Source organism: Mobula birostris, chromosome 7 (genome assembly GCF_030028105.1).
Source record: "Mobula birostris isolate sMobBir1 chromosome 7, sMobBir1.hap1, whole genome shotgun sequence".
NCBI lineage: Eukaryota > Metazoa > Chordata > Chondrichthyes > Myliobatiformes > Myliobatidae > Mobula > Mobula birostris.
Genome location: NC_092376.1, coordinates 27,555,998 through 27,583,048, shown reverse-complemented (window position 1 = coordinate 27,583,048; position 27,051 = coordinate 27,555,998). Strand labels below are relative to the sequence as shown.

The 27,051-nt window shown below is 40.5% G+C and overlaps 1 protein-coding gene across 2 annotated transcripts in view; it reads left to right on the top strand.

Annotated features, from left to right (window-relative positions):
* Window positions 1-27,051, top strand: part of dnajb13 (DnaJ heat shock protein family (Hsp40) member B13) — a 55,224-nt gene extending 28,173 nt beyond the window's left edge. Inside the window, exons 5-9 of one of the 2 annotated variants that reach the window (XR_011886554.1) lie at window positions 3,408-3,521; window positions 12,746-12,859; window positions 16,834-16,910; window positions 21,892-22,415; window positions 25,986-27,051. Coding sequence is in view for 1 of the 2 variants with exons in the window: in XM_072262800.1 (XP_072118901.1) it covers window positions 3,408-3,521; window positions 12,746-12,859; window positions 16,834-16,910; window positions 21,892-22,045 (459 nt within the window). In the remaining variant the exon portion in view is untranslated. Of the gene's footprint in view, window positions 1-3,407; window positions 3,522-12,745; window positions 12,860-16,833; window positions 16,911-21,891; window positions 23,502-25,985 lie in introns of those variants that run through there. The other variant, XM_072262800.1, reaches the window with a different exon arrangement.

Sequence of the window (27,051 nt, the reverse complement as noted above, 5' to 3'; positions counted from 1 at the left end):
GAGAATAAGATGATAGGTGGCATATTGCACAAGACAGAGGATCAATCATGATATTGATTAATAGAACAGATTTGAGGTTCTATGGCCTTTTGCTGTTACATTCTCTTATTGTTTCATGTTCTTGTATGAGTTCATAAACCAACATAATCCTCACTCCATCATTACACACCAACCATGGTGATTGTAAGAGCATGCCAGGATCACCCGAAGGTGTCAATCAAGAAAAACTACAGCATAAACTACGTGCATGCTTAACTGTAGAAGCAACATTACAGATCTAATGAAAAGATGAAGATCGATGAACATTCTTGTTCTGAATAATCACAGAGCTGCACACAGAAAGCAAAAGATGAGCTTGAAATGTTTGTAACACTCCTCATCCATGAGTGAGTGATCCATCTTGGCCATTTTCCAAGGTTCCACCCATCTTGGATGCCAATCTTCAGCCAATTTAGTTCAGTCTGTTCAAGATCATGAAACAGCTGCATGCATTGAATACTCCAAAAGCTGTTTGCCTCATTAACATTTTGGCTGTAGTGGTGAGGATTTGTGCCTGTAGCCAGATTCTTTCAATACAACTACAATAGTCACATCAACATGACAATGTGGAAAATTCCCCAGATAGCTCCTGTCCATAAAAAAGATAAAATTTCTCATCCTTCCATAAGGAAATAAGATAGTGGAGCAGAATGAGGCCACTTGATCCATTGAGGCTGCGCCGCCATTTCATCATGGCTGCTCTGCCATTTCATCATGGCTAATCCCTCTCAGCCCCAATCTCCTGCCTTCTCCCTGTATCCTTTCATGTCCTGACTACTCAAGAATCTATCAACATCTACCTTAAGTATAGCCGATGACTAGGCCGCCAAAGCTGACTCTCCACCTCTCTCTGGCTAAAGAAATTCCTCCTCATCTCTGTTGTAGTAGGATGCCCTTCTGTTTTGAGGCTGTGCCCTCTGATCTTAAACTCTCCCACCATAGGAAACATCCTCTCCAATTTCACTCTGTGGAGGTCTTTCAACATTCGACAGGTTTCAATGAGGTCACCCTTCATTCTTCTGAATCCCAGTGAGTAGAGGCCCAGCGCCATCAAACGCTCATATGACAAGCCTTTCCATCCCAAAATCATTTTCATGAAGCTCCTTTGAACTGTCTCCAGTATTAGCACATTCTTTCTTAGATAAGGGGCCCAAAACTACTCACAATACTCCAAGTGATGGCTTAACACTGCTTTATAAAGCCTCGGCATTACATCTTTGCTTTTATATTCTAATCCTCTCAAAAAGAATGCTAACATCGAATTTGCCCTACTCACCACTGACTCAACCTGCAAATTAACCTTTAGGGAATTCTGCACATGGACTCCCAAGTCTCTTTGCACCTCAGTTTTTTGTACTTTCTCTCCATTTAGAAAATAGTTAATCTTTTCATTTCTTCTGACAAAGTGCATGATCATACACTTCCCGACACTATTCTATCTGTCACTTCTTCACCCATTCTCCTAATCTGTCTAAGTCCTTCTGTAACCTCTCTACTTCCTCAAAGCAATGCCCTGTGGAACACCACTACTCAGTGGCAGCCAACCAGAAAAGGTTCCCTTTATTCCCACTCTTTGCCTCCTGCCAATCAGCCAACAAGCTATCCATGCTAGTCTCCTTCCTGTAATACTATGGGCTCTTACCTTGTTAAACAGCCTCATGTGTGGCACCTTTTCAAAGGCCTTCTGCAAGTACAAGTACACCATATCCACCGATTCTCCTTTGTCTGTCCTACCTGTTATTTCTTCAAAGAATTCCAACAGATTTGTCAGGCAAGATTTTCGCTTGAGGAAACCATGCTGACTTCAGCCTATTTTATCATGTGTTTCGAAGTACCCCGAGTTTCGAGTATCCTTAACAATTGACTCCAACATCCTCCTAACCACTGAGGTCAGACTAACTGGCCTATATCCTTTCTTCTGCCTCTCTCCCTTCTTGAAGAGTGGAGTGACATTTGCAATTTTCCATTCCTCTGGAACCATGCCAGAATCAATCGATTTTTGAAAGATCACTACTAATGCCTCCAAAGTCTCTTTCAAAACCCTGGGATGTATATCATCTGGTCTAGGTGATTTACTACCTTCAGACCTTTCAGTTTCCCCAAGTACCAGCTCCCAAGTAATGACAACTTCACACATTTTGTTTTTCCCATCTACCACCTTAAACACTCATTCCCTCCACCATTGATGCATTATGGCCGCTGTGTATAACAATCCAAAATGCACTCCAGTTACTCGTGGAAGCTTATCTGACGGCAGGTTCCAAGCTTGATTTCTATCAGCAAGAGCAGCATGTGCACGTAAGCACCACCACCTGCAGTTCCTCTCCAAATTGTATATCATCGTGCTTGGAATTATCTTAGGTATTCATTCATACTAGGTCTAAATGATGGAACTCCCCATCTAAACTCATACTCAAGAGGAGTTTAAGGCAGCAGCTCACTACCATTATTTCAAGGACAAGTAAGGATGAGCAAGGAGTTGGCATTACTAGTGATGCCAACATCCAAAACCTGAATATAAAAAAATCCACCAACAAAGTGTATAATTCCTTCCTTGGCATCTAACAGCATTTCCATTGCCAATTTTGCTAACATCAACACTCTAGGTGGTCTCCAAAAATGTGATTATAACAACATTAAAAACCTGTGACATAATACTTTGTCAGAGAATGGGTTATTTACGGTGAGTGATTCCTAACCTGATTCTTCAAAGCTTTTTCACCATTTACAAGTTTCCATGCAACACCATCCACATGAAAGCAACCTGCATGATTGGCACCCTATTACTACCCTAAACATTCAACCCCTCCACCACTGATGGGCCTTCACTGCAAACCACACCATATTCAAGATTCAAGATTGTTTATTGTGTACTGACAAATGACAAGTGCAATGCAAAATACATTTCAGAAATTTGCAAGGATCCTTCAGTAGCATTTTTCGAAAATATAACTTCTATTGCCTAGAAGTAGGGCTACATGGGAGCAGCATTACCTATGACCTCCGTTGTAGTCACATGTTATCCTGGTTTAGAAATCTATCAGTGTACCTTTGTTGTTGCTAGATCATCACTACACAATCTGTAACACACAAAAAAAAAACTTTGGTTGCCACTATCTTCTCAAGTTTGGAAGGGAAAGGGGTTAAGTGTTGGCTTTGCCAATGACGCTCACATTCAGTGAAGGAATAAGTGTCTTAACATGCAGAAACACAGCATAAAATCTTAAACACTTAACCATTTCCTCCATAAATAAGTTGATTTTTTATGTAGGTCTGGGCACATTTACTTTCTAACTGAATTGATTAGAATTTTATTTTAATAATTTTATGTTAAATTACAATTCATTCTGTTTGTTATCATTAAACAGGTTATGAATGAAGATGGTCACACTTCAAGCATTAAGGATAAGATTCTAACCATTCAAGTTAAACCAGGCTGGTTGTCAGGAACCAAAATCACATTCCCAAATGAAGGAGACCAGGTACTTGGAGTGTAATTGAAAATAAAAATTGCTGGCTAGGAAAAGCAAATTGGAATAAGATCTTGAAACTTTAAAGACCGAGTCTTGATACCCAATCCATTTCCATCCGCCCCTCCCCTTCACCCCACTTCCAGATATAATGCGGGTATAGAAAGGAGAGGGAAGATTTTACTGAAAAGGCATGCACTACATCCCTCTCCTCTTTCATGAACTCACATCATTGAAACCTAACCTCTTAAATTGTGTATTAGACGCCACAGTCTCCTTCCAGTAGCTCACATCCATAGCAACCTACTTCATTCAGAATATTCTTTACACAATTGAAAGTCTAAACTGTTAAGCAGGCTAACTTCTGGCTGGAGAACCACGTTGAAAGAACAGTGCTAGCTTTATGCATGATCCGAGGAAACGTCTTTCAGAAATTCTTCCCACTTTACAGCATTCCCTTTCTCAAGATTAGGAATAGATTTTTGGTTTATTTATTATATTTTTAAAGCTGCACTGAAAATTAATTTCAACACATTTAAATTCTATCCCTTTCCCAGCAACCACAAACACTCAGTGGCCACTTTATTAAGTACAGGAGGTTTATCATCATGGTCTTCTGCTGCTGTTGCCCATCCAGTTCAAGATTTGACACTGTGCATTCAGAGATGCTTTTCAGCACACCACTGTTGTAATATGTGGTTATTTGAGTTACTGTCACCTTTCCTGTCAGCTTGAACCAACCTGGCCATTCTCCACTGACTTCCATCATTAACAAGGTATTTAAGCCCTCACTGGATGACTTTTCTTTATCACGCTGTTCTCTGTAAACTCGAAAGACTGTTGTGCGTGAAAATCCCAGGAGATCTGTGGTTTCTGAGATACTCAAATCGCCCCATCTGGCATCAATAATCATTCCATGGTCAAATTTAGGTAGATCATATTTTTCCTCAATTCTGATGTTTGAGTGAACAACTGAACCTCTTGCCCATGTCTGCATGCTTTTATGTATCGAGTTACTGCCACATGATTGAGGGAGGCCTCCGTTGGTTAGGGTTGACCACGGGTGTTGCATCCTAGTTGTCTAGATACACAAGCTTGGTCACTACAATATGGAGAGCAAGCTGTTTCCCATGGAGCAAGCTCTCCCTTTTCACGCATCTAAAGAACCCAAAGGAACGGCAGAGACTGGTACAGTTTGGTACCAGCATTGTCATAGCAGTTGCCTGTCAATGTTGACCTCAACGGACTGCCTTAGGAACTCAAGCTCTGGATTTTTCCCTCAGGGTTTATTCCTAAAGCCTTCCCATGAGAGGGTATAGTCGCAAGACTGTAGAGGTTTTAGATCAGAGTTTTCCTGTTCTCAATGAGCTGCCAACCATGGTTGACAAGCCCCATCTTCCCAAAGCGACTAGTGTTAATAACACAAGAAATATGAGCAGGAGTCGGCCATCTGGTCTGTCGAGCCTGCTCTGCCATTCAATAGAATCATGGCTGATCTGGCCATGGACTCATCTCCACCTACCTACCTACCTTTTCCCCATAACCCTTAATTCCCAAACTATGCAAACTTCTATCCAACCTGGTCTTAAATATATTTACTGAGGTAGCCTCCACTGCTTTATTATGCAGAGAATTCCACAGATTCACCACTCTCTGGGAAAAGTAGTTCCTCCCCATCTCTGTCCTAAATCTACTCTGCCAAATCTTGAGGCTGTGTCCCCTAGTTCTAGTCTCACCTACCAGTGGAAACAACTTTCCTGCCTGTCTTTTCTATCCCTTTCATAATTTTATATGTTTCTATAAGATCTCTTCTCATTCTTCTGAATCCCACCAAGTTCAGTTCCAGATGGCTCAATCTTTCCTCATAGTCTAACCCCCCCATTTCTGGCTTCTACCTGGTGAACCTCCTCTGTGCTATCTCCAAAGCCAGTATATCCTTTTTCAAGTAAGGCACCACTAACCTGCCTTTGCCCCTTCTCCTGTCAGTAGAAATGGTTCCACCAGGCTTTGTAGCTAAGCCACGTGTGAAGGCCAGGAGCTGATCATGGTTATCAGAAGCTATTTGAGGCACATACTATTGGGAGCATTTAATAGGTAGTGGGAGTTTGTTTCCCCCATCACAACCCCTGGTTATAACAACCTTAAGGAACCAGCTATATGATTGGCTGATTAGATACTTGCATTAACAAGTGGGTGTACCTAATAAAGTGGCCACTGAGTGTATAATATTGGAAAAGATTGAGATGATAATGATGTAATCTACCTAAATTTCTATCAGTTGTACTTTGCTGATCCAATGACTACCTGCATGAAGCAGCAGTATTAGCATGTTATAACCTGACACTAGAAGGTAGAACTATTATTATTTTTTTTAAAACTTGTTTTCTTAAAGCTATCTGGCTTTTGAGAAAGCAGCAAATGGCAAATTATTTTTAAAGATTTTTAGCCTGTAGTTGACAGTTATTCCTTTCCTGCCTGCCAATACTTTGAGATCGCCAAATATAGTTGTGAGTTATATTAAAAATTCTACGCCCAGGAAAGAAGTAGATCTTTTAATTTTTGCCTACAAGAATTCTGAGCTATATTTAGGCATGAAGATCTTATTTTGTCAATTCAGTGTTTAGCTTGTAAATGGTGTATAAGAGGTCAATATCCAAGGCTTAACTCGGGCTTAAGTGCAATGAAGTCATGTACCAGTTAGGATGGTTGTAGCAGGTTTCACAAGGTGCTAGGAGAGAAGGAAAATTAAAAAGCTATTTTGTTGTCTATGGTTCTGGATCCTATGTTGCCAATGACAGTACTAAAATTATTGCAGAAAATAAGTGGTTGACTGAGTTAGTGTGCAACCCTTAGAGAGTGAGACTTGGAAATTAATAACAGGAAAAAAGGAACTAACAGATAAGTTAAATTAAGAATTTACATCAGTCTTCACAGTAGAAGACTCCAGAAATATCCCAAAGATATCTGATGGCCTAGTTTAAAACAGTACTGAGGAACTTGTAAAATCACTATTGCAAGGTTCATGGTACAAACAGCCCCCTTCATTATGGCCATTCAAAAAATGAAATTGCTCTTATAGCATTCACAAAATTATTAACCAAAAACTTGAAATGCTGAATAAAATTCACTCTCATGGAATTTTTGTGAAAAAGATAAAATGTTATGAGAAAACTGCATTACAGACCGTTTCTAGAAATGCAACACCCAGTTCATAAAGGGGTCATCTGCTTTGGAAAAACTAATGGACAGACAAGCTCCCAGTTCACAATGGCCTGCACCTGAGGGGTACGAAGGAAATGGTTCCAAGGATTTGTTGAAGTTATTCAAAATTCCGGGGAAGTATCAGTAGATTGAAAACTGCAAACGTGACTCCAATGTTCATGAAAAGAGTGAGACAAAAATAGGACCGCTAGTTTAATGTCTGTTATTAGCAAGGTACTGGGTCTATAATTAAAGAAGAAATGGCTTGTCATTTCATGAAGGTTGATATCATCCACATGGTTTTATGAAAAGTAAATTATATTTTTACAAAGTTGCTTGAGTTCTTTGAGGATGTAACCCCCCCACCCACACACAACCACACACACATGCACAAAGTAAAGCCAATAGCTATCAGAGGACACTTGACAAGCTAGTACATGAAAGGCTGTGGCACGAGAGAACAGCATATGGTATTTGGGGAATTGTGTTAGCATGGATTGACCATTGGTTAGGGAGAGTTGGAAAGACATAACTATTGAAGTGACCCAAGGACCAGTTTCATTATTCACTCATTTATTTACAACTTACAGTAAAGACGTGAAAGAAGAGCAAAGTGTAAGTTTGCCAATGACACAGAAATAGGTGAGAGGGCATTTTACAATGAGAATATTTAAACTCTGCAACAGGATGTTGAGTAAGTGGGTGAAAACTTGGCAAATGGAGTCTAATGTGGGAAAATGTCAGATCATGCACTTTGGTAAGACTATTAGCTAATGGGGGAAGATTACAGATGAGCAAAGTACAAAGTGCTCTAGGTGTTCTTGTGAATGAATTGCAAAAGGTTGGCAGAAAGGTGCAGCAATTCATTAGGAAGCCATGTTGGCATTTATTGCAAGAGGGTTGGAGTTTAGAAATTGGGAAGTTTTGTTACAATTTCAAAAGAGATGCACTAGGCTAGTTCCTGGGAAGGGAGGATTGTTCTTTCATAAACAGCAAAATAAATTGAATTGATATTCTTTGGGGTTTAGAAAAATGAGAGGTGACCCATATTGAGGTATATAAGATCCTGATGACATAAGATAATGCAGATGTTGAAATGTTTCCATTAGTGAGAGTCTCAAACAAGGAGGCATATTTCCATGATTAAGGTGTGATCATTTAAAGACAAAGTGCAAAAGAACTTCTTGCAGAGACTGCTGAATCTCTGGAACACTCTAATCCAAAGAGAGATCATTGGAGCTATTTAAAAAGGAAGAGTTAGTTTCTTTAAGGATAAGAAATTGAGAGCTTTAATGAAATGACAAAGAAGAGAATATATAAGGGCTGGGCAAATCAACCATGCTCATACTGAATAACAATAAAGATTTGAACTGAGTGCCTCTCCCTATTCATACATTCTCACAAAAAATGGGTGCAATCAAGTCACTGATTTTATTTCTAGCTTTATGCTGATTGCTCAGTAACAACACTAAATAAGGGCTGCAGAACAGTACACCAGATTTAATCAACTTATATTTACAATTTTTTAAACTTGAAAATACATGCCTGCTTATACTTTAAACGTCTGTTCACAGGTTGATCTGTTGTGTATGAGATAGATCATATATATTTTTTTCCACAGATTAGAATGCAGTGAAAATGAACAGAGTGATTTTGCAGCCTTAAGGGAAGTTATCCATTCCTAACATAGTTATTTAAAGTGTCAGCTAACTCTAATGCCAGTTACATCTGCCTCAAACTTGAGGCTCTTATTGATATTCATCCTTAGTAGGCACTCAGCTAGCCAGTCATGTGACTGAGTTGCAAGGAACCTTACATTCATATTCATCTGATGTGTTAGCTGGAATTCATGGCCAACTGCAACTCATGGTTTCCTTTTTCTTATGCTACATCAAGGCATTGTAATATTTAACATACATCTTTTTAAATAAATTTTGCATTTTTGCTTATTTTTCTTTCCTTTCTCTTTTGTGATCTCTATCAGTTTTCTCCTTTCCCCTCATTAGTGTGGGATCTAATGCTAATTCCACAATCTCAGGCTGCAGCAGGTGATGTCATTTACAGCTCAGTTTTCACTCCACTGCTGTGTCAGGGAGGTAACCAAAGCTTTCTACTCTAGAAAGCAAAGCTAAACAATTCTCCCTGTGAATTCAGTGAGGTGAAAAATGAGAGCCCTGGCGTTACCTATAGAGGACTTTTCCCGGATGTGGAGAGTTATAGATTGCACTGCATGCCGCTGAATCCTCGGCCCCAACCAGCAAGATCAGTTTCAGTATGAACTGAAAGTGAATGAAGATTCAATTCCCTCAACATCCAGCTGGTTCACCGAACTTGGAACTGTCTGCCCAATTTCCTGGCAGCAGTCATAACCCATTCATCACATGCCAGTATCCTTCACTGACTCTATTTCACTTCAGTTTATGCTGATGATGAGAGACAGGGGCTCTCAGTTCCAGGCCTGCAATAACCTAGGCAGAATTTTAGAGTGTGTTTATGATGACTGGCTTGCCACCATCAGAAATATTAAGTAAGTAATTTTCATGCTCTACCATTGCCTTAACCATTTCAGATGAATCATACAATAACTGAGGATTCAAATAGTGCAAAAAAAAAGAGTAGCACACATTAAATCAATTAGTAATTTTAACTCTGAGACTGTTTAAGTTTTTTGTTAGACAAAGTTATTAAGGGGAATGGATACATGGATGGAATTGAAATAAAGTTTAGTGAGCATTGAATGGCAGAATAGGTATGAGTAATTCAGTTAGAAGATAAGACCACAAAACCTGAATTAGGCCATTTGGCCCATTGAGTCTGCTTCATCATTCCATCGTGGCTGATTCATTATCTCCCTTAACCGCATTCTTCTGCCTTCTCCTTGTATATAGTACACTGTGTATACTGTACATATATAAAAAAGTTGAGGTATATTCTATATTGAGTTAGGGAGGAGTGTTGTGTATTTAATATTTCAGTAACATTGTAAATTTATTGTCTGATTAAGGATTCTTTGCAGTTTAATTCATTATGTGTTATATGTAAAAGTACACTAATGGCACACATCACCATGGCACCATGCCATTAGCGCGCCTCTCCAAAAATTTAAAAGAACTAAGTTTACATCCATCTGTCGGGCTCCCTTGTTTATCTTCTTTTGATTAGTTTAATGTTTGGAGCTACAAAACATAACAGTAGCATTTCTGAGATAGTCTAGATGCTCGGCTTCTGCCTGGCTTTCCAAGATGGCGCTGAGCTGTGATCTCCAACAAGGTCGCAGCTCAGATAGAATTGTTATTTTTTTGGTTCTTTTTTGGAGAGGAGTTAAGAATCAGCTTAGGGTTTAGGAACAGGAACATGGGGGGAATTAGAGGTCAGGCTGGAGTCTAAACCTCTGCTCCTTGTTCGAAGGTCAGCAATGTAGATGTGGGTCATCTGTGGTCGGATGTCGAGCTGGCAGACCAGCATGGACAAGGGTGGTGGATGCTCCTCCCAGGGCCAGTGAGTTGTCAGCAGATTATGCAGTCAATGTTCCATGTGGACAGGAGGCATGGGGTCCAATGATCCTTTGGGTTTGTGAATCAGTGAGACCAGAGTTCATTGGATGATTAGCGGGTCCTGGGATTGATACCGAGGACTGAGGCTTGAGAGTCGAAATTAACGGTCTGGAGACCGAGGCCCTTTGGCTGGAGCCCGAATCTGCGTATCTCTGTGTCTTAGTCCGAATCCACTTGAGTCTGAAGACAGCCTGTCCTGGGATTGGAGGACTGTGTTCGTGTGTGTATGGGAGGGAGGAATGGGACTTGCTTTGCTGTTGTTGTTTTGTTGCTTGTTATGTTCTGTTTTGTTGTGTTTTGTGTTGTTCTGCCAAGCATTATGGGCATGCTATGTTGGCATTGGAATGGGTGGTGCCATCTGCAGGCTGCCCACAGCACACCCTCGAGTGTGTTAGTTGTTAACACGAACACAGCAATTCACTGTGTGTTTTGATGTACAAGTGATAAATAACTTGAATCTTGACCAATTTACAGGTGTCTTCTTTCATTCAGATCTTGCCGCTCACTTGCAGAACTGATTAAGGCACCAAGGTCTTCCTTCTAGATTCCAAATATAAGTTAAAGGAAATCAAGCACCAAGTACAGACAGTGATCTTCACTTTGGAAAATCTGGCCTAATAGTTTTAGCTACTTTTAAGTGGAATCATTTAAGAAGGCAAAAAGCCAACAGTAACAGTAAAAACATCAAACGTATTACTCCCTTCTCCAGCCTCATATCCCTTTCGTCAATCAACTTTCCAGCTCTTAGCTCCATCCCTCCCCCTCCTGTCTCCTCCTATCTTTTCGGATCTCCCCCTCCCACTTTCAAATCTCTTACTATCTCTTCTTTCAGTTAGTCCTGACGAAGGGTCTTGACCCGAAACGTCGACTGTATCTCTTCCTATAGATGCTGCCTGGCCTGCTGCGTTCACCAGCATTTTTTGTGTGCGTTGCTTGAAATTCCAGCGTCTGCAGATTTCCTCATGAAACATATTACATGGTTTGTGGAACATTACCATCAGAGATGCTGTGCAAGCCCATATCAATATCCATCTATATCACTGGAAGGTTACATCCATATCACTACCAAGGATTGGCAAGAGCTGCAGGAATTTGCAAACTCGTCCAACTCCAAAAGCATCACACAAAATGCTGGAGGAACTCAGCATGTCAGGAGCACCCATTGGGCCGAGACCCATCTTCAGGACTGAGAAGGAAGGGGAAGATAGCAGAATAAAAAGGTTGGGGATGGAGGGGATGGAGACTAGCTAGAAGGTGATGGGTGAAGCCAGGTGGATGGGAAAAGTCAAGGGCTAGAGAAGAAAGAATCTGATACGAGGGGAAAGTGGACAATAGGAAAAAGGGAAGGAGGAGAGGACCCAGTGGGAAGTGATAGGCAGATGAGAAGAGCTAAAACAACAGTCAGAGTGGGGAATAGAGGAATGGGGGGGATTTTTTTTTAAGCAGAGGGAGAAATCGATATTCATATCATCAGGTTGGAGGCTACCCAGACAGAATGTAAGGTGTTCCTCCCCTACCCTGAGGCTGACCTCATCTGGGCACAAGAGGAGACCATGGACCATCGTGTCAAATTTCAAATATTTGGCCACCGGGAAGTTCTGCTTGTGGTGGATGAAGCGGAAGTGCTCGAGGAAGCAGTCCCCCAATTTACGATGGTTCTCACCAATGTAAAGGAGGCTGTATTGGGAGCTCCATCATGGGCACGAGCCTCCCTAACATTGAGGACACTTCAAAAGGCGCTGCATCAAAAAGTCAACATCCATCATTAAGGACCCTCATCACCCAAGATATGCCCTCTTCTCATTGCTACCATCTAAGAGGAGGTACAGGAGCCTGAAGACACACACTCAATGTTTTAGGAACAGCTTCTTCCCCTCTGTCATCAGAATTCTGAATGGACAATGAATCCATGTAAACTACCTCACTATTTTTTTCTTTATTTTGCTTTCTTTCTACACTACTTTATACTTTATTGTCGCCAAACAATTGATACTAGAACGTACAATCATCACAGCGATATTTGATTCTGCGCTTCCCGCTCTCATAAATAGAAAATGGAAAGTAAGGTAGTGCAAAAAAACCGAGAGGCAGGTCCGGATATTTGGAGGGTATGGCCCAGATCCGGGTCAGGTTCCAAATCTGGGAACAGCTTATTTTGTATATAATAATTCTTATTGTAATATATAGCATTTTATTGTGTATTGCACTGTACTTCTGGCATAAAACAAATTTCATAACATCTGCCAGTGAGATTAAACCTGATTCTTATTCTGATTCTCTTATATTCTGGCAATCAAACGTCAATGTTATTTGCCTCAGTGACCCATGTTTCTAAGTTGGTTATATGATAATATAAAATATGTCTACTTTAATTGTTAAAAGTTATAAACAATGATTCCTTGAATGATGCTTGTAAGTACTAAGAAATTTAACTGCTAATTCGCAATCGTTAATGAGATTTATTACTTTTGTTTCATGCAGGGTCCAAATAATATTCCGTCAGACATAATATTTGTTGTGAAAGAGAAACCACACCCATGGTTCTGCCGTGACAAAAATGATCTCATTTACAATGCTCCTATAGAGTTGGCAAAGGTATGTGCAAGCTGTAGGTATGTAAGACCATTAGACATTGGAGCAGAATTACACCATTTGGCCCTCTGAGTCTACTCTGCCAAAGTATAAAAGCACAAACAAAACCAGGAACGTAAAAAATTAGGATCAGATGAAAGCCACACAATTCTTCATGCCAGAGTCATTATGACTAATCACACGTTCAACTCAGTCTGCCTTCACCTCCGTGCTTTTCAACAGCCTATATATCTGCCTTAAAAATATCCAAAAACTTTGCTTCCACTGCCCTTTAAGGAAGATAGTTCCAAATTATCATGACCACCAGAAAGAAAAAAAACTGTCACCTTGAGCTTCAAAAGCTTCAAGAGTAAACATTTTCTGCACATTCTTCCTGTCCAGACCTATCAGGTACTTAACTTTTCAATTAAATCCCTTCTTGCTGTTTAAACTCCAGCAGATACTAACCTACCTGTTCAAACTTTCCTAATGACAACCTGACAAATATTAAAATTAAACCAATAATTTGATTTTGGCCTGTACTAGTAAGTACGTACTTACTTATTGCACTCCTGGCGTTTAGGGCAGCAATGAAGGTCTTGATTCTTCGTTGCTGCTTCCGTTACAGTTTTGTTTGACCAGTCAGTGTTGTTAGCCCTGAGTGGAACCCCTGGATCTGAATTACTGATGAACCACTCTTAGTCTGGCCTCTACATTTTGACCTTTTTGGCACGGATGACCCTACCAAGGGCTGAAGCATAAGGCTCTGTCTCTGGCCAGCATTGCTGTCTGGGTCATTGAGAATGCAAGCCTTGAAACCAGGACAAGGTTGTGATCCTCTTGGAGGGTACTAAAAAGTGTTAGTGGGTACTTATGATGACATTCAGAAAAAAATCATTTGGGAATTCTGATACAGCTTCTAAAAGAGTATGTCCCATTTTTCCAACTTGATTCAATATTTTGAAGATATTAGAAAGTTGGTGATGGAATTCATATCAGATGGGTATTTTGTGATCTTCAGAAAGCTTTAGGTTAATCATATGGAAACTCATTGACTTTGTTCAGTAATACAAACACCAGACCTAATGAGCCAGATTATGCTCCATCTTGGTCACTCATTTCACTTGCTTCTGTGCAGTTCTCATAGCTGCGATTAATTATTATAGCTCTGCAAGCCCAACAGCCTCCAGGCCTCATAGCTACAACTGTCCTATTGAAGTAGTGTAGTCCATGAGAAATAGGGTTGGTGTCCATCTACAATTGTACTGTAATTTCTATACCTGAAATAAAAACTGTTTGAACAGTTGGAACTTGATATGGGACACCTGTAAAACCAAGAAAAGTCATGGTGGTATGGCCAAGAATCCCCATGACACATACATTTTCCTCACAAGAAATTACTGGTGACATCACCACCCAGTTCCTTCTGATGACATAGAGTAATAATCAGGAAGCTGTGACTGAAGATTCAAGATAAGGATCAAACTCACTCTGCTACCTGGCTGAGTGAGTCTAGGCCCCAACTAACTCAAGTTGCAGCTTTAAATTCCTGGGCATTAACATATCAATTGACATACAGTTGAAGTCAGAAGTTTACATACATTTTAGCCAAATACATTTAAGCTCAGTTTTTCACAATTCCTGACATTTAATCCTAGAAAACATTCACTGCCTTAGGTCAGTTAGGATCACTACTTTATTTTAGGAATGTGAAATGTCAGAATAATAGTAGAGAGAATGATTTATTTCAGCTTTTATTTCTTTCATCACTTTCCCAGTGGATCTGAAGTTTACATACACTTTGTTAGTATTTGGTAGAATTGCCTTTAAATTGATTAACTTGGGTTAAACATTTGGATAGCCTTCCACAAGCTTCTCACAGTATGTTGCTGGAATTTTGTTCCATGCCTCCAGACAGAACTGCTGTAACTGAGTCAGGTTTGTAGGCCTCCTTGCTCACACACACTTTTTCAGTTCTGCCCACAAATTTTCTATCGGCCCAAAACGTCGACTGTACCTCCTCCTGTGGATGCTGCCTGGCCTGCTGCGTTCCACCAGTATTTTGTGTGTGTTGCTTGAATTTCCAGCATCTGCAGATTTCCTCGTGTTTGCGTGAATCTGAAGTAATAATCCTTTTTCACAGAAGCCACCAGACCTGTTAATTAGTTCCAGTGTTTTCTCTTTATGTGGCCCAACATGGGATTATAAAATATTGGTCATGTCAAAAATCCTGGCTGGTATTTTCCTTTGCTCAACAAAACTCTCTTCACTTTAAGACACTGAGGTCAACTGAAATCTCCCATTATCAATCATGTTTGAAGTTCACTAGCTTAGTAAAGACCAGCATCAGCAAATTGGAGATTGGATTTTCCTGATTCTCTATAGATTATGAATTATTAATGATGCTCTTTTATATCCTATTTTAAGAAATGTAAGTTCTTTGAAACTACTTAGAATTCTATTTTTAAAAAGTCCAATGTAAAATTTTAAATTTATATGTGCTTTGTCAAATGAATGGAATATCTATGAGATAAATGGATTGATTTGAACTCTTAATTTGGTGCTGGGATGGTGCATTTGATCTGCTTCTATTAATAATCTGACTGAGAGCTAGAGGTCCCCATGTGAGAAGCACAATGGAAGAACAAACCAGGTATTCTACCACTGCTGAATGAATCATTACATTTACAGAAATACTTTTATGTATTTATATAATTTTAATGCAAATGGCCCTAGATTAGCGAAGAGAGCAAAAAAAAAATCAGAGCTCCCTGATACTTGCCTTGCAATCCTTCTAGAAATCAGGGATCTATAAATGTTATATGAGAACAGGATCAAGTTCAGCTGCGGCCACTACTGTTAAATATCTGCCGGTTTTTACTGATGAGGCATAGATCAAGAAGCTATACTGTCCATGGAACAGTACATGAGACTACTGTCAGTATAGATAACTTGTCCTCACTAACAGTCAACACAGGCACATTTCAGGGAGCCTGCTGCTCTACGCTCATGACTGTGTGGCTAAGCACAGCTCAAGTACCATCTGTAAATTTGCAGAGGACTCCACTGTTCTTGGCAAAATCTCAGAAGACCACGAGGAAGCTTACAGGAGTGAGGTAGATCAGCTGGTTTTGTGCAAGATCAACCTCGCACTCAATGTCAGGAAGACAAGATTGTGGACTTCAGGAAGGGGAAGTCAAGAGAGCATGCACCATTCCACATTCAGGGGTCAACGGTGGAAAGGGTGAACAAGTCTCCTGAGTGACAACATCTCGGAGGAGCTGTCCTGTGCCCAGCACATTGACGTAATCACAAAGAAGGCAATTCAGTGGCTCTACAATGTTAGTAGTTTAAAGCAATTTGTTATTATACCAAAGACTCCTGCAAATTTCATGTAAATGCATGTGGAGACCATTCTAAATGGTTGTATTAAAGCCCGGTATGGAGGCTCCAATTCACAGAATCGCAAGAGGCTGTAGAAGGTTGTAGATTCTATGAGCGTAACCATCTCCACTGTCAAGAACATCTTCAAGAGGTGGTGCCCTAAGAAGGCAGCGTCCATCATGAAGGGCTCCCACCATCTGGGATGTACCGCCTTCACGTTACTACCACAGGGAGTGTGGGAGCCTGAGGACCCACGCTCAGCGTTATAGGATCAGCTCCTCCCCCTCTGCCTTCAGATTTCTGAATGGTCCACGAACCCAACAACGCTATCTCATTATTCTTTTATTTGCACCATTTATTTATTTTGTAATTGATAGTAATTTTATGTCTGTACTGTACTGCTACAGCAAAGCAACAAATGCCATGTCATATAAGGCAGTGATAATAACCCCGATTCTGATGCTCCAACAGGTAAAACAACTTCAATTCATAAAAAAGAGAAAATTTTTAATTTACCAATGAATATATCAACAGTTGAATAATACATATTTTTATGATTTGAGCTTTTGTGCAATTCATAAATCATAATAATTCTTGGTAAATTTGGATTTTAGGCTTTAACAGGTTACACTGTGGAAATTGAGACTCTAGATGACAGGTTTCTCAGCATTCCAGTCAATGACATTGTCCAGTAAGTATTTACTCTGTTTAATTGTTGGCCAATTGTATGTCTTTTCTTGCCAATCTGTTTATTGTTGCAATTGATTGGTGCCCTTCAGACTGTTTACTGCACCTCAATTTTGAAATTTCATTGTATTTCAATTTGCAAGTCAATCCCATTTATCAAAATAGGCTAACTGGACCCTTGGGGAACACCATTGCATATGAATCTCCAATCTGAAAATTGACATTTACCCTAACACACAGTTTCCTGCCCTTAAACTAGTCAAGTCAAGTCAAGTCACTTTTTATTGTTATTTCGATCATAACTGCTGGTACAGTACACAGTAAAAACGAGACAAAGTTTTTAAGGACCATGGTGCGACATGAACAATACAAAAACTACACTAGACTACAGACCTACCCAGGACTGCATAAAGTGCACAAAACAGTGCAGGCATTACAATAAATAATAAACAAGACAATATGCACAGTAGAGGGCAGTAGGTTGGTGTCAGTCCAGGCTCTGGGTATTGAGGAGTCTGATGGCTTGGGGGAAGAAACTGTTGCATAATCTGGTTGTGAGAGCCCGAATATTTCGGTGCCTTTTGCCAGATGGCAGGAGGGAGAAGAGTTTGTATGAGGGGTGCGTGGGGTCCTTCATAATGCTGTTTGCTTTATGGATGCAGTGTGTGGTGTAAATGTCTGTAATGGCGGGAAGAGAGACCCTGATGACCTTCTCAACTGACCTCACTATCCGCTGCAGGGTCTTGCGATCCGAGATGGTGCAATTTCTGAACCAGGCAGTGATGCAGCTGCTCAGGATGCTCTCAGTACAACCTCTGTAGAATGTAGTGAGGATGGGGGGGTGGGAGATGGACTTTTCTCAGCCTTTGCAGAAAGTAGAGACGCTGCTGGGCTTTCTTTGCTATGGAGCTGGTGTTGAGGGACCAAGTGAGATTCTCTGCCAGGTGAACACCAAGAAATTTGGTGCTCTTAACGATCCCTACGGAGGAGTCGTTGATGTTCAGCAGAGAGTGGTGGCTCCGTGTCCTCCTGAAGTCGACAACCATCTCTTTTGTTTTGTTGCTCTGCACCAGTCTGTTAGCCGCTGCACCTCCTCTCTGTATGCTGACTCATTGTTCTTGCTGATGAGACCCAATTTAATAAACTAATTGCTTATTAAAGCTGATGCTGACCATTTTATTCCATAGGGCTCAATTTTGATAACTAGCCTTTTATGTGCTTCTCTTTTAAATGGTTTTGAAAATCAATGTATTAAACATCTACACCATTCAATCATCATTCTTCCATATTAATTTGTCAACATATTTAACTTGATTAGTCAAATGTGAACTGTCTTTTACAAAACTGTGATGGCTTGCCTCAAACCTATCTTTTAATCTTTTCCATGATTATTATAACTATAGTAATATGCAGTAACTATAGCATGCCCTTTCTTGAAGAGGCATTTCACAATTGTAATGCTAGTAGGCCTGGCTTTAGTTCCCTTTCTCTCCAGTAGAAATGTCTGTATACTCTACTTGGAGCATCTTCTCCCACATTTCCTTTCCTATTTTTTCTGTGCTGGTTTTTCCTTCTTTCCTTTCTTGGCTAGATTCACTCTCATCCCATTGAATTTAGCTCTCAGTCAGTTTGAATTCAGCTTCAGATTGTTCCTTGCCATTCTCCATCATCATTCTAAAACTTATGATGTTCGCTCTTACCCAAGAGTTGTTTTTGGCCCTATTCCTCCTCCTCCTTCCAACAACATACTGACCAAGAAAGTTCTATATTTTGGAAAGTCCTTTCTCTTTACTGTAACATTGGCTCTTGACCCTCAGATTTACCACTCCATAGTTTTGTACATCTGTATAACCACCTTACAAATTTGCTTTTCTCTCTACCCCCGCCCCACTCCCCCTCTCTTCTCTTAATGTTTGAAGGCTTAATGTCAGAATGGTGCTTGTGGCATGATCATATTTGCTTTTCAGCTCTAATAAATGGATTCTGCCTCGCACCTCCCATTATTGTTTACATATACTTATTGAAAATGTATCCAAATATTAAGCACCCTGCCCTAATCATTTTTACTTCATTGTCTCATGTCCATTTACACCACAGTTTATTATCTACACTTTGCATGTTTTTATACAAACATTCTGAGCCAATCTTCATATTGTTCGTAATATTTCTTAGCCTGCTGCTCTCTACTGTGGTACTACTTCTCTCTCTAACATTTCTACTTCTTTACATATGTTATTCCTCTGCTCAAATCCTAAAAACTGTCTCTGGTCTTTAGTGGCATAGTCTGGATTGCATTCTTTCCAGTATTATCACTTCAAGCAGTCTCCAATGCTGAATGCCAACTACATACCTCAGCACTGGAGTTTCCTCCTACACTTGTTGATGACTACTCATAGAAAATTACAGCACAGATACAGACCCCTCAGCCCATGCCGTACCATTAGTCTGCCTAGTCCCATCAATTTGCACTGGACCAGAGCCCTCCGTACCCCTCTCATCCATATACTTAACCAAATGTCTCTTAAGTGTTGAAATCACACCACATCCATCGCTTGTGCTTGCAGCTCATTCCACACTCTCACCACTCTCTGAGTGAAGAAGTTTCCCCTCATGTTCCTCTTAAAATTTCACCTTTCACCCTGAAGCTATGACCTATCGTTCTAGTCTCACCCAACCCCAGTTGAAAAAGCCTGCTTGCATTTACCCTTTATATACCCCTTATGATTTTGTATACCTCTATCAAATCTACCCTCATTCTTCTACACTCTAGGGATTAAAGCCCTAACCTATTCAATTTGGGTCCTGAAGTCCCAGCAACATCCTTGTAAATTTTCCCTGCAGACTTTCAATTTTATTTGCATCTTTGCTGTAGGTAGATGAGGTACCAGAGAATTGGAGAATAGATAATGTTGTTCCGCTGTTTAAGAAAGGCTGTAAAAATAAACTAGGAAATTATAGGCCAGTGAGCCTGATATCAGTAGTGGGAAAGTTATTGGAAGGTATTCTAAGGGATCAGATATATAAGTATTTGGATAGACATGGACTGATTAAGGATATCAGCACGGCTTCATGCATGGTAGGTCATGTCTAACCATTCTCCATTAATGGTAGCTTCAAGCATTTTCCCAACTACAGATGTTAAACTAACTGAGCGATAGTTACCTGCCTTTCGCCTACATCCTTTTTTGAACAGTGGTGTGACATTCGCCATCTTCCAATCCGCTGGGACCTGCCCAGAGTCCAGAGAATTTTGGTAAATCATCACCACTATAATTTCTGCCATTTCTTTCAGTACCCTGGGATGTATTCCATCAGGACCAGGGAGCTTGTCTATCTTTAGGCCCACAAGTTTGCTCAGCACTATCTCTTTAGTGGTAACTTTTGTATTGAGGTCTTCACATCCCATTACATTCATAGCATCTCTCTTTGGCATGTTAGATACGTCCTCCACCATGAAGACCAATACAAAATAGTCATTCAAAGCCTCAGCCATTTCCTTATTTCTGCCAAAAAGTTCAATTTTTGTCTCATCTGTCCACAGAACATTGAACCAGAAGCATTGTGGAATATCTAGGTGGTCTTTTGCAAACTTGAGACGTGCAGCAATGTGTTTTTGGAGAGCAGTGGTTTCCTCTGTGGTGTCCTTCCATGAACACCATTCTTGTCCAGTGTTTTTCTTATAGTGGAAACATGAACAGAGACTTTAGCAAGTTCTAGAGATTTCTGCAGGTCTTTTGCTGCTGCCCTGGGTTCTTTTTCACCTCCTTCAGCATTGCACCTTGTGCTCTTGGTGTGATCTTTGCAAGGCACCTGCTCCTAGCAGAGTAGCAACAGTACTGAACTACTTCCATTTGTAGACAATTTCTCTTACTGTGGACTGATGAACACTCAGGTCTTTAGAAATGCTCTTGTAGCCTTTTCCAGCTTCATGGATCTCTACAATTCTTCTAAAATCTTCTGAAAGTTGTTTTGAGGCATGATGCACATAAACAGATCTCTCTTGAGAAGAGCAGTGCTCTGGCAGTAACCTGACTTTGTGTGTCTTTTTTATAGGGCAGGGCACCTCTACAACTCATACCTCCAAACTCATCTCATTGATTGGGACACCTGACTCCAAATAGCTTTTGTAGAAAGCATTACCCCAGAGGTTCACATACTTTTTCCAACAAACACATATGATATTGGATCATTTCTCTCAATAAGTAAATGAACAAGTGTAATGTTTTTTGTGTTATTTATTTAATTGGGTTCTCTTTAGGTTTAGGACTTGCATGAAGATCTGATCACATTTTAGGTCATATTTATGCAGAGATGTAGCAAATTCTACAGAGTTGCTCCACTGTAGATGGGAATGGAAGGCTATAGTTCCGGAGCAGGTTGATGGGTGTAGGCAGCTAGAATAGTTGGCGAGGACTAGATGGGCCAAAGGGCCTGTTTCTGTGATGTACTTTCTATGAGCCTATAACTCTAAAACTGCACACAATACTCAAAATTAGGCCTTGCCAACGTCTTATACAATTTCAACATAACACCTGAATCCCGTATTCAGTACTTTGATTTATGGAAGCCAATGTGCCAAAAGCTTTCCTTATGACCCTGTCTACCTGTGACACCCCTTTCAAGGAATGATGGATCTCTAAATACAGTAACAACAATACAGTACCTGCACCAGCATCTCTAACTAGCTCTCAGAAGAAGCACTAATCCATATTGGAATCCTTATTAGTTATTTCCTGTGTTGGCAAAATTATTTTGCATTTATGCTGACAAAACATCCAAAAAAACTGAATCAGCCCTTGTTGTAAGGAATTAGCAATAAATATTTTAAATTTAACCACCCAACTTAAGAAAGAGACATCTCTTATAATTACCCCCATTTCCAAATTTAATATTTAGTAGATTTTTGTATAGAACTGTGGACTCTGCTCTTGAACTTATAGAAAATGTACTCTGTTTCTGGTAACTCATCTTTTTTCTTCCCACAGTCCTAAATACACCAAGGTAGTCCCAGGAGAAGGAATGCCTTTATCCAAAGATCCATTAAAAAAAGGAAATCTCATCATCCAGTTTGATATCAAATTTCCAGATAAACTCACACCGGCAAAGAAGAAACTGATTAATCGAGCATTGCAAGTTTAAAGGTCAACATGGCAAGAAGAACAGTTATTTGCATGTCAGTACAGGGAGAAATGTTTATCCATTCTTAAGTATTGATATGTAGATGAATAATTATATTATACCACTAAATTACAATGTGTATTTATAAATTTTAAGCAAAATTATTACCAAAACAAAGTTTCCTATTTGTTTATAGTTTGTAAATTTTTCCTCCAAGTAATAATGTCAAATAACTGAGGATTGCAAAGCACATTTCATACTGCATGCCTTTGGATGAATTGACAATGTGCTCATGTTCAGTGAATATTTCATTGGATCTTGTTGGAAAGTGCTCGTTCTTCTGAGAAGAGACTGATCATTATGACCTCTTCAGTGGCCATTGAAAACGATGGTAGGCTCATAATAATTTTCTCTCAATCCCCATTTTGCCCATATAACACAATTTCTTCTGATTTACAGACTACACCTTGTGTATCTCATGTTTCTAACCCCTTTCACACCAGCCCAACCACTATCACCATCCTTGACCTATCTTTCTTGTCCTTAAGTCTTTTGAGATTGTCACTTGACCAGGGATCAGTGTCTACGTAAATGAATAAAGCTGAAGACATCCTGGACTTGACCTCACACATGCACAGACTTAGAAACTGAAACTTTTGTAGTTAGTTAGAAGTGGGATATACAGCAGTGAGTCACCAGTCACAAGTGGTCCAAATGTCAATTCTGCAGAGGGAGCAATTGCTAATTCCAGTGCAGAGAATTCAGGTGAAGTCTTGGATGAAACCCTAAGTTGTAGGAGACAGGTACCTGAGCGACTGTCAGGAGAAGGAAAGGGATGAGGCAGAATGTGCAGAGTACCCCTGTGGCCATTCCCTTCAATAATTAGTATATTGCTTTGGATACTGTTGGAGGAGCGAACCAGGGAGAAGTCGCAGCGAGCGTGTCTCTGCCACTGAGTCTGGATCTGTGGCTCTGAAGGGAAGGGAAGGAAAGAGGTGAGCTGGAGTGATAGGGGATACATTGGTTAGAGGAACAGAAAGGAGGTACTGTGGATGAGAATGAGATTCCCAGATGGTTTGTTACCTCCTGGGTGCCAGGGTCAGAGAAACTTCAGATCAAGTCCAAGGAGGTTGAGCAACCAAAGGCTGTAGTTGACGTTGGTACCAATGATATTGGTAGGATGGGTGACAAGGACTTCCAAAGTGACTTTAGGAGGTTAGGTGCAAAGTTTAAGGATGGGACCTCCAGGGTTTGATCTCAGGATTGCTACCCATGCCATGTGCTAGTGAGGCCAGAAATAGGAAGATCATACAGTTTAACACTTGACTAAGGAGTTGGTGCAAGAGGGAAGCCTTCTAATTTTGAGTTCAGTGGGCTCTCTTCCAGGAAAGGTGGGATCTGTACAGAAAGATCAGTTTGCACCTGAACTGGAGGGGGACTAATATCCTAGCAGGAAGGTTTGTTAGTGCTGCACGGATGGGAGCAGGGGGTGGGGGTGGGGGTGGGATATGCACTAGAGTTGCAGGGGGATGGGAACCAGAGTGCTAGAACAGATAGCAGAATGTTTGTGGAGAAAGATGTTGTTAAGTCATGTACAAGGTCAGAAATCAAAAGGTTAAGCATGGTGGGACTAATATTCTGAGCTGCATATATTTGAATGCAAGGAATATTGCAGGAAAGGTGGATGAGCTTAGAGCATGGATCAGCACATGGAATTTGTGGCATCTTAGCCATTAGTGAGACTTGGTTGCAGGAGGAGCAGGATTGGCAGCTCAGGGTTCCAGGGTTGTATTATTTTTGACATGATAAAGCAGGTGGGATTAAAAGGGGAGGGGTGACATTACTAGTCAGGGAAAATATCACAGCAGTGCTCAATCAGGACAGACCAGAGAGCTCATCTGGAGAGGCTTTATGGGTAGAGCTGAGAAATAAGAAAGGTATGACCATGTTAATGAGATTGTATTATTGACCACCCAACAGTCTGCAGGATTTAGAGGAGCAAATTTGTAGGGAGATCACAGACTGTTGCAGGAAACATAAGGCTGTGATAGTAGGTGATTTCAACTTTCCGCATATTGAACTGGGACTCCCATACTGTAAAAGGGCTGGATGGGGAAGTTTGTCAAATGTGTTCAGGAAAGTTTCCTTAACCAGTACATAGAAGTCCCAGCTAGAGAGGGTGCAATACCAGATCTCCTATTCAGGAATGAAACAGAGCAAGGTAGTTTGTATAGGGGAACACTTTGTACCTAGTGATTGTAATGCCATTTATTCAAGGTAATTATGGAAAAGGATAGGTCTGGTCCTCGGGTTGGGATTCTAAATTGGAGAAAGGACAATTTTGATGGTATCATTAAGAATCTGGCAAGTGTTAATTGGAATAGGTTGTTTTCTGGCAAAGGTGTACTTGGTAAGTGGGAGGCCTTCTAAAGTGAAATTTTGAGAGTATAAAGTTTGTATGTTCCTGTCAGAATAAAAGGTGAGGATAACAAGTTTATGGAAACTTGGTTTTTGAGAGATATTGAGGCCCTGGTTAAGAAAAAGAAGGAGGTCCATAGCAGGTAAAGGTAGGAAGAAACAAATGAGGTACTTGCGAAGTATAAGAAATGTGAGAGAATACTTATGAAGGAAATCAGGAGGGCAAAGCAAGACAAGTGGTTGCTCAAGCAGGCAACATGAAGCAGGATGCTAAGGGCTTCTGCAGATATAGTAAGAGCAAAAGGATAGCAAGGGACAAAATTGGTCCTCTGGAAGATTAGAGTGGTAATCTATGCATAGGGTTGAAAGATGGGAGAGATCTTAATGGATATTTTGCATCTGTATTTACTCAAGAGACAAATACCAAGTCCGTAGATCAAAACTGAGTTCATGGACCCTATACAGACTACAGAGGAGAAGGTATTTGCTGTCTTGATGTAAATTAGGGTAGATAAACCCCAGGGCCTGATAATGTGTTCCCTTGGTCGCTGTGGTAAGCTAGTGCAAAAATTGCAGGGCCCTAGCAGAGTTATTTAAAACATCCTTTGCCATGGATGAGGTGCCTGAGGATTGGAGGATAGTTAATGTTATTCCATTGTTTAAGAAAGGCTCTAAGGATAAGCCAGGAAATTATAGGCCAGTGAACCTAACATTAATAGTGGGAAAATTATTGGAAGGTTTTCTAAGGGTCCAGATATTCGTATACACAGGCAATGATTAAGGATAGTCAACATGGCTTTGTGTGTAGTAAGTTATGTCTAACCAATCTTATAGGGTTATCAGGAAAGTTGATGAACGCAAGGCAGTGAATGCTGTCTATGTGGACTTCAGCAAGGCTCCTCATTGGAGGTAGGTCAAGAAGGTCCAGTTGCTTTGCATTCAAGATGAGATAGTAAATTAGATTAGACATTGGCTCGCAAATGAAGCATAGGAGTGGTTGTAGATGGTTGCCTCTCTGACTAGAGGGCTGTGACTAGTGGTGTGGCACAGGGATCGGTGCTGAGTCTGTTGTTGTTTGTCATCCACTCTATATCAACAATCTGGATGACAAACCGTTAAACTGGATCACCAGATTGGTGGATGACACCAAGATTGGGGATGTAGTGAATAGCAAGGAAGACTATCAAAGTTTGCAGCAGCATCTAGACCTGCTGGAAAAATGGGCTGAGAAATGGAAGATGGAATTTAATGTAGATGAGTGTAAGGTATTCCACTTTGGGAGGACCAACCAGGATAGGTCTTACACAGTGAATGGTAGGGCTCTGAGGAGTGCGGTAGAACAGGGGGATCTTGGAATACAGATCCATAATTCCTTGAAAGTGGCATCACAGGTTGATAGAGTCATAAAGAAAGCTTTTGGCATGTTGGCCTTCATAAATCAATGTACTGAGTACAGAAGTTGGGATGTTATGTTGAAATTGTATAAGACGTCAGTGAGGCCTAATGTAGTTTATTGTATGCTATTTTCGTCTCCAATCTACAGTTCCAAGCATTCAGGCTTAGAGATGCCAGAAACGGCCACTGGTGAAAATGAAATGATTTCACTACTTCAGCTATAAAGAATTTAAAGGTATCAACAGCCATCCTGAATGTTACAATGAAAATGAAGATTTGGAGGATGCAACTGGCGAAAATTCCTCCCTCAATAACTATAGGGAACAAATTAATACACAGTTTTATAGTGCTGTAGTAGTATTCAGTGTTCTAATTTGTTCTGTATTTCATTTAAACACATAAATTGTTACTCAATTAAATGGTAGTTTATCTTTTTTATACCTTTTTTAACTATTTCTGTGAAAACATCAGCTAATTGGGGCAGCTGCTTAACTGGGCCAGGATATACTCGTCCCTATTTGTCCCAGTTAACCGGAATCCACTGTCTATATATAAAAAATAAATTAGTGCAAAAAAAGAAAGTTAGTGAGATAGTGTACATGGGATCAACGTCCATTCAGAAATCTAAGGCAGGGAGGAAGAAGCTATACCTAAAGCGTTAAGTGTGTGTCTTCAGGCTCCTGTACCACCTCTTTGATGGTGGCAATGAGAAGAGGGCATACCCTGGGTGATGCGGGCCCTTAATGACGGATGCTACCTTTTTGAAGCAGTGCCTTTTGAAGATGTTCTGGATGTTGGGGAAGCTGGGGTCCATGATGGAGCAGGCAGCTTTCTGCAGCTCTTTCCAATCCTTTGCAATGGCCTCTCCATCCCAGATGGTGCATCCAGTTAGAATGCTCTCCACAGTACATCTGTAGAAATCTGTGAGTCTTTAGTGACATACCAAATCTCCTCTAACTCCTTATGGAATATAGCCATTGCTGTGCCTTCCTTGTAATTAATTGCATCAAAATATTGGGCCCAGGATAGATCTTCAGATAAGTTGAATCCCAGGAATTTGAAACTGTTCACCTTGATGAGGACCAATGTGTGCACCTTCAACTTCCCCTTCCTGAGGTCCACAATCAATTCCTTGGTCTTACTGACATTGAGTGCAAGGTTGTTTTTGCGATATCACTCAGCTAGCTGACCTGTCTCACTCCTGTATGCCTCCC